The following is an 8,743-nucleotide window of genomic DNA, read 5'->3' as shown; positions in this document are numbered from 1 at the left end:
TTTTAAAGTTTGCACAAAATAGGCCTTATATAAGCAAATTTTCAATTTTTTACCCCCCCCCGTGGCAGGGTCAAATTTGACCCCAGGGGCATAATGTGAACAAACTTGGTAGAGGACTATAAGATGTCACTACATAGCAAATTTGGTAGCCCTAGGCCCAATGGTTATGGACGAGCAGATTTTTTAAGTTTTCACAAAATAGGCCTTATATTAGCAAATTTTCAATTTTTTGACCCCCCGGAGCAGGATCAAATTTGACCCCAGGGGCATAATTTGAACAAACTTGGTAGAGGACTATAAGATGTCACTACATACCAAATTTGGTAGTCCTTGGCCCAATGGTTATGGACAAGAAGATTTTTAAAGTTTTCAAAAAATAGGCCTAATATAAGCAAATGTTCAATTTTTTGATCCCGGGGCAGGGTCAAATTTGACCCCAGGGGCATAATTTGAACAAACTTAATAGAGGACTATAAGATGTCACTACATACAAAATTTGGTAGCCCTAGGCCCAATGGTTATGGACAAGAAGGTTTTTAAAGTTTGCACAAAATAGGCCTTATATAAGCAAATTTTCAATTTTTTAACCCCCGGGGCAGGGTCAAATTTGACCCCAGGGGCATAATTTGAACAAACTTGGTAGAGGACTATAAGATGTCACTACATGGCAAATTTGGTAGCCCTAGGCCCAATGGTTAGGGACAAGAAGATTTATAAAGTTTGCACAAAATAGGCCTTATATAAGCAAATTTTCAATTTTTTAACCCCCTGGGGCAGGGTCAAATTTGACCCCAGGGGCATAATTTGAACAAATTTGAAAGAGGTTCACCACAGGAACATTCCTGAGAAATTTCATCAGATTTGGACCAGTAGTTTAGGAGAAGAAGATGGTTAGAGAAAAAGTTAACGCATGCACTGACGCACGCACGCACGCACACACGACGGACACAGGACCATGACATAAGCCCCTCTGGCCTTTGGCCAGTGGAGCTAATAAAACCAATCTTTTCATTGAGTTTCATGATGATTGGGCAAAAAATGTGACTTCTAGAGTGTTCACAAGCTCTTTTACTATATAAATATAAGAAAATGCGCCCCCCCCTTGGCAGCCATGTTTTACAACGGACCGGTTCCATTTTCGAACTCAACTCTTGTATGTAGGAAACAAATCTTCTGACCGAATTTCATGAAGATTGGACCAAAAATATGTGACTTCTAGAGTGTTCACATGTTTTCACACTATATACATATAGCGAAATCTGCCCCGCCCCTTGGTGGTCATGTTTTTTCACCAATCTGGACCATTTTCGAACTCATCCGAGATATCAATAATACCAATGTTTTGACCAAGTTTCATGATGATTGGGCAAAAATTTTGACTTCTAGAGAGTTTACAAGGTTTCTCTATAGCCAAATAAGGAAAACTGCCCCGCCCACTAGCAGCCATGTTTTTCTATGTACCGGAACCACTTTTTAACTCAACCAACATATCATTACGACAAAATTTTGACAAAGTTACAAGAAGATTGGGCATGAAATGTGACTTCTACAATTTTTACAAGGGTTTTAATTTTTTTGATCTAGTAACCAAGTTTTTGACCCAGCACGACCCAGTTTCGAACTTGATCGAGATATCATTGGGGCAAATCTTCTGACCAAGTTTCATAAAGATTGCACAAGAAATGTGGCCTCTAGAGTGTTTACAACCAAATGTGGACGGACGGACGACGGACGGACGTATGAAGGACAAAGACCAATCCCAAAAGCTCATCTTAGCAATCAGGTGAGCTAAAAAATCTTTTGAATCAATTGAGTGGTTTATTTTTGTTGAGTGCATATTTTCAAATGGAATTTTATGAATAAATGTATATACAAAAGTATACTTTGTTATAATGTACCTTTCAGCTACTGCAGTTTAAATAAGGACATTATGACAGTATTTATTTCTTCAAGAACTAAGTCTTTTAAATAAGGACATTATGACAGTATTTATTTCTTTCAGAACTAAGTCTTTTACAAAATTTGCCAATTATGAGCAATTATTCTGACAATGAGAAACAAATATAAATGCAGCTTAAATAAATTCAGCAAATTAGTTCAATGGTTTCAACAAAAAATGTTAGTGTGAAACAATGATGATTGTTCCTAATTGTGGTAACAACAAATGATATTTCAATGTTTTTGTTTCACCAGTAAATAACATGGGCTGTTTGTAAAACATGCATGCCCCCCATATGGGCTGTCAGTTGTAGTGGCAGCCATTGTGTAAATAAGGTTTTTGTCACTGTGACCTTGACCTTTGACCTAGTGACCTGAAAATCAATAGGGGTCATCTGCCAGTGATGAGCAATGTACCTATGCAGTTTCATGATCCTAGGCCTAATAATTCTTGAGTTATCATCAGGAAACCATACTGTTTTGAGTCACTGTGACCTTGACCTTTGACCTAGTGACATGCAAATTAATAGGGGTCATCTGCCGGTCATGATCAATGTAGGGTAAAGTGATCGGGAGTCGGACACGATCTGAAGTCGGATGTTTTTGGACCCGTTTTTCTGTCGATTTTAGACAGTTCTGCATGTAAACAAGTGTACATTAACCGAAATAAATATTTAAACCAATCAAATAAGTTGTTTGTCTGTTGTGGCGTTCTTCCCAGCATTCCTGAAATCATTTCTAAAAATACCTTCACGGGCGTGAATTGCAAAATTGACAACGCAAAAGAAGTAAGTTTTGTTTGCATTTGAAACAGACTAGCAGTGTTGAAATCTGTTCGAGCAATTGACATCATTGTTTAAGCTGTAGATTTATGATCATTTTGCAAACTAAATTTAAGTTTAATCGTAGTTTCTTTGAATTGATCAACATTTTCCCGACCGACAACATGAACCATTTTAGATATTGAGTCGGACAGCAAAACAATGCATTTTGATATTGAGTCGGACACTGTCAGACTCATTGTCAGTTTTGAATAAACAATGTTTAACCTATATTAGCATATGAAAGCTTACAGATAGGTCTAAAATACAGAAATAAGCCTATTTTATTACGTGTTTACGTGGAACTAAATGCAAATGTTGACAAGTCCAATAGCTCTTATATGTTCCATTCATCAAACAGTTTGCTCGGTCTGAGCTAGATTGTTCTAATTAATTTGTGCAGTGTTTTTTTACTACTTTTGTTTAAAAGTTCATTTCCAGCACAAAATGAGCACGTTAACCAAATTCTTACATGTTGCGTTTTCCGAAATTCATTGATATTTAACTATGTGTATTCATACAAAAATATCATGTGAGAAATTGGGCTACGTTGGTAATAATAGGATTTTACCACAATTTTACACTGTTTGCACTTTGTAGTTAATAGTTTGTGGTGTCGTATTTCACTTTTTAATTAATACCACGAAGACTGTATTGAATTTACCAAAAGGGTGATGTTACCTTCGGGCCAAAAATGTCGCCAGAAAAGTTTTCAAAGCTGCGCGGGCCGATGCAGAATTGCAGCATCGGCTTTCGTTGCTGCGAAACAGGCTCTTATTGAGGCTGCCACTTCATAAGCGGCCAGGGGTCTTGGGTTTAGTAAAGGTAACATTTTAAGGTACGTGGGGATTTTTGCCGATCAGTTTAAGCGTGGCAGGCCTTCGGATATGTGGTGGATATTGATAAAGCTGAAAGCTAGGAACCCTGAGTTCTCCTTGCGAAGCCCTCAGGTAACTGCAGCAAACAGGCACACGGTCATGACATGTAATGCATCAAAAGAAAAATAAGTCGTGTACACACATGTTTTAGTGGTTTTGTTACTGGATAACTCATAAATACAAATTAGAAATTATGCTTTACATTGTATTTATCTTAAGCTTGAAAACACGAATCTTCAATCTTCAACTTGTTTTCGATACCCGATGGGCTTCATAGACGTTCATGTCCACACACGCTAACACACGTAGTGCATTTAGCAAGGCATCGTAACTATATAGTTGCCCAATATTAACCTGATACTCTTGAATAGTGTGAAAAGCAAAACCTCGCTGGTCTAGCATGGCAACCACCAATCGAACTTGTATGCACCGGGAGCGAAGTCGAACCCGGGTCGCCGAGCTTAGAAGCGCGTGTAACAACCACTGGTCGATAACATAAGTATATAAGTAATTTTACATCATTTAATTAGATTAATTCATTTCAATTTAAACCAAATATTGAAAAAGCATTAATAGAACAAATATTTTTTGCATTATTGACTTAAAATAGTATTAAACCATATAATATATGGTCATTTACTATGACATCTCTCACTGTCCGACTCAATATCAAAACTGTCCGACTCACAATCGAACTGGAGTAGCTGTATTCAACTACACATATAGGCGAAATCAAAACCGTTTTGCCTGCAAATATGGTTGAAATGGGTAGCGGGAATAATAGGCTGGGTACCAGTATGAAGAAACCGTCCTGAGAGTTCTAAATATAGCTCAAATCATTCGAAACGGAAAACACTGTCCGACTCACAATCACTTTACCCTACCTATGAATGTTCATGATCCTAGGCGTAAGCATTCTTGAGTTATCATCCAAAAACCATTTTACTATTTCGAGTCACTGTGACCTTGACCTTTGCCCTAGTGACCTGAAAATCTATAGGGGTCATCTGCCAGTCATGATCAATCTACCTATGAAGTTTCATGATCCTAGGCCTAAGCGTTCTTGAGTTATCATCCGGAAACCTTTTTACTATTTCGAGTCACTGTGACCTTGACCTTTGCCCTAGTGACTTGAAAATCAATAGGGGTCATCTGCCAGTCATGATCAATGTACCTATGAAGTTTCATGATCCAAGGCCTAAGCGTTCTTGAGTTATCAACCGGAAACCATCTGGTGGAAGGACGGACGGACCGACATGAGCAAAACAATATACCCCCTCTTCTTCGAAGGGGGGCATAATAATACACGCATTTACAACAAGAATAAATATCTGGTTAAGAAACATACCATGTCTTAGATAAAAATAAAAAAAATATTGGATATATTAAAGATTATTTGAGAATTTTATATGATTTTACAATTACTTTGGGGAAATGTTCAACCATTATGCCAATAACATAACACTGTATGATAAAGTAAAAAAAAACTCACATGAAAAACAAAGAAACAAGAAATATCAATTTTACAGGAAGTCAGATATATTTGGTATGAGGATTATTAAAAAGTTATACTTAGTTATACATATTTGTGTTTATGTACTTAGTTATACATATTTGTGTTTATGTACTTAGTTATACATATTTGTGTTTATGTACAATTTGTATTTTACAACCAACAAAGTGAAACATATGAGAAACAAAAACTTTAAAATATCTGGGACGAAAATTTGAATATTGTAAGGATCACCTGTTAATAATAACTGGAACTTCATCAAAGTAGATAATAATAGTTAATTATTCATAGATTTTTTTAAAATCTTTTCATGAAGTTCTGCAATATCACTTTTCAAATAAGATAAAGCTAAGAATGTAATGTTGTTAATGCTGCTTCAGTATCCCTGTAATATAAAATGTTCACTTGTAAGCTGATGAGTTCCTTAAAGGATCTATAAATGCATTTAATTGATTATAGTATGGTGAAAAAGTCAATGGGGAATAAAGGATCTATAAATGCATTAAATTTATTATAGTATGGTGAAAAAGTCAATGGGGAATGTACAACAGTATAAAAGAAAAACTGATATTAACAAAACAGGTGTCTATAGGGCACATATGCCCCCACATTCCTTTTTTGTCTCAAATATCCAATCAACGGTACGTAAAAAACAAGCCCTTAAAGGGTTTTAGACCTTTGAACACCATTGAGACCTTGACATTTGAGGTAGGTGACAGGTGTTACAGGCAACACGTCATCTTATGATGGTTGGCATTTGTGACAAGTATTTTCTAAATCCAGCAATAAATTATAAGGTAATAACTGTGACAGGAAGCGTCACACGGACCCAAAGACAAACAGTGCAACTGCAACATGCTGCCTTCTGCAAGAAGGGGCATACAAATGCATTTAAGTAGATTTATCATAAAACAAGTGTTAGATCCCCAATTTACATATTTTTATAGGAAAATACAGTTATTGCCCTAGATATGAACAGTTCTGCAGACAGAAAAATGGACGGGTAAAACACAGCTTTAATGGTATCGTAAAGATATAAGCAAAGGTTAAAAGTGTTGCAAACAAACTTAAACAAATATCACGAACGAGAAAGATTGTTAAAAGTTAAACTGGACGAACTTTGCCATTTACAAAGTCCTCATGTTTCACACTGGATGCCTGAGGAACGTATTTCCCATACAAATATGTGGATAACATGACTAAACTAGCACCGAAGCTGAACTGAAAGGATAAGCTAAAGTCAAAGAAGAACACAGAGACTATACAGGAAACTACTATAGCCATCGACGCTGCAAAACCTTTCAATATATTGTCAGCGTATTTGACCACAATGGCCACCAGCAGACCCCCGATGGACTGCAGTATTATCACAAGCCAGACCCACAAGTCGTACCCATAGAAAAAGCCGTTGACACGAAGTCGATCACCTTCCTTGATTTCCATGGTGATCATCCCCATGATGAAACCAAGGACGCTAAGTTGAATATTCCGCAGCCATAGAGATTGTTTGGTGCCCTTGAGAATTTTCTCGAAATACACGCCAGCAAATCCTGACATAAGGCAAGATATGAAAACAGCAGTGAAGCCGAGTAATCTGTTTTGCTGTCCCACCGAGTTGGCTTTTTGACTGTTTTCTGGATTGAGTTGAACAATGGAAACCCCCACGAACAGGATCACCAGCGACATCCACTGGACTTTCGATAGGGCCTTGCTGAGCATTATCACTGAAAAGATCGCTGTTGTTAGGATCTTCAGTTGGTAGCTCACCTAAAAAGACATGAAGTAAGTTATATGAAAATTTTGTAATTAAAGAAGCTTTACTAAATCTAAAAAAATACACAGAATGTTCAGTATAACACATTATTACTGGAAGTAAGATTTCAACATTAAACGACAGTTTTTTTTTTACACCCATGTTAAAAGTTAGCACAGCAGCATGGTCTAGACATGCATCAATAACATCAGATTTTTTCCATGCCTTTGCAAAGTGGCCTTGGGCCTCTCGCTTTGAGAAAAAATGAGTCTTCAGCTTCTCAAATTTGTAAAAAAAAAAAAAGAGTCACAAAGTTGTAAAAACTTGCAAAAATAGTGGAGTTTAGTGTGCAATTAATGAGTATAGTAAAATAAGGTTTAACACTTACATCTTCAAAAATAATCAATTAAACTAATGTTGTTATTTTTTGGACTCCTTCTCTTTTGACAAATAATATTTTACAATCAAATCTTCAGATCAACAAAATATAGACAGGTTTACTCTATCTCAAACACTTACATCTTCAAAAATAATCAACTAAAATAATGTTATTATTGTTTGGACTCTTTCTCTTTCGACAAATAATATTTTACAATCAAATCTTCAGATCAACAAAATTGAGACAGGTTTACTTTATCTCAAATCAAAGAAATCATTAAATTGTCACGATAATGTAAAACATCAAAACATATTGCAGCAGTAAAAACAAAATTATATCATTTGTATGGACTCCACACTTCACATAATTACTTCCCTTTGGAAATAGATAAATTATTGATTTTACAAGTCTAAGTTGAACAGAGTAATGCAAGTATCATTTCTTCGTCCATTAGTTACAAATGTAAACCCCAAACTAAGCTCATTTCTCCAGTCCAGGTAATTTAAGTAGCAAAAAAGTGGTGACAAACTTTTTCGAGTCAGTGAAAGCAAGCAGTCTCTCAGTTAGGTCAGGAGCTACCCTTTGCACTTATGTGACCACAAACCTTGCATGACTTCATACTATCATAGTAGACAGTGTATCTCCTGCGCGCAGGCTGTGCGGAGGCTGGTCTAGAGCTATGCTGGCCACATATGGCGTTAGACCCATCAATATTTTAACGTAACAGGGATAATTTTAGGTCTGCGTCCTGCGTCCTGTACGCATAGAAATAGCAGGGGACGCAAACATTTGCTATATATGCGTCCTGTGGACGCATAATCCTAAAAGTGCAACACTATGATACTGAAAAATATTTTGCGAACAGAGAAAAAAGAATTTTATTTAAGACCAAAGAACTTGCAAATCGACCAAAAATGGCCGCCATTTTATTATTGCGCAATCAATAATCCGGGTCAGCTTAATTTTGTATTCAACAATAGGAAGTTTTTTTTTTTTGTTTTTTTATGATACGGAGGATGAGTTTCATAGCACTATATTTTTCTGACAATTTTGTAATTTTCTAGCAACAAATTAACAGTCCTCGTGCATTTCATGTAAAACATGCGAAAATAAGAAATAATGTAATTCTTCCTTGGGGAAAGCCTGGGCTCTTAATTTGAATGATGAATAAAAACTCGTAGACGTGCTTTGTTTTAAAGTGGAAACTTTTTATGTTAATTACACTGCATTTTAATGGCAACAGTCATTGAGATATGTCAGAATTGACGTAAAACTGCTCATCTATTATAATGGTCAAGTGGGGTTATTGTTTGTCGCAATACACACGCGTGAATGTGATGTACAATGGCCTGTTCAAGTCTTGAAAATAATCTAGTCATAAAACTGTTGAGTTGCCTTCAAAAGTTTCCTGTTTAATTTCAACTAGATAGCCATGTGATGTCATTAAAATGTTGAAATACC

The 8,743-nt window shown here is 36.2% G+C and overlaps 1 protein-coding gene and 1 long non-coding RNA gene across 3 annotated transcripts in view; both read right to left on the bottom strand.

The window, feature by feature from the left end:
* Positions 1–2,165: 2,165 nt before the first annotated feature.
* LOC127877983 (uncharacterized) lies at positions 2,166–5,496 on the bottom strand. Its single transcript, XR_008048693.1, has 2 exons — positions 4,866–5,496; positions 2,166–4,720 (listed from the first exon to the last, which is right to left on the bottom strand). It is a non-coding gene; the product is annotated as an uncharacterized LOC127877983 (long non-coding RNA).
* Positions 5,497–5,644: 148 nt separating this feature from the next.
* LOC127877867 (UDP-N-acetylglucosamine transporter-like) overlaps positions 5,645–8,743 on the bottom strand; it is a 40,266-nt gene continuing 37,167 nt past the window's right edge. For both annotated transcript variants that reach the window (XM_052424171.1, XM_052424180.1), the window contains one exon: positions 5,645–6,917. In XM_052424171.1, the coding sequence (XP_052280131.1) occupies positions 6,255–6,917 (663 nt within the window). In that variant the 3' untranslated portion in view covers positions 5,645–6,254. The remainder of the gene's footprint in view (positions 6,918–8,743) is intronic.

The sequence above is a fragment of the Dreissena polymorpha genome, chromosome 1, assembly GCF_020536995.1.
Source record: "Dreissena polymorpha isolate Duluth1 chromosome 1, UMN_Dpol_1.0, whole genome shotgun sequence".
Classification (NCBI taxonomy): domain Eukaryota; kingdom Metazoa; phylum Mollusca; class Bivalvia; order Myida; family Dreissenidae; genus Dreissena; species Dreissena polymorpha.
Note: the sequence above shows the minus strand (reverse complement) of the source record. Positions and strands in the feature narration are given on the sequence as shown.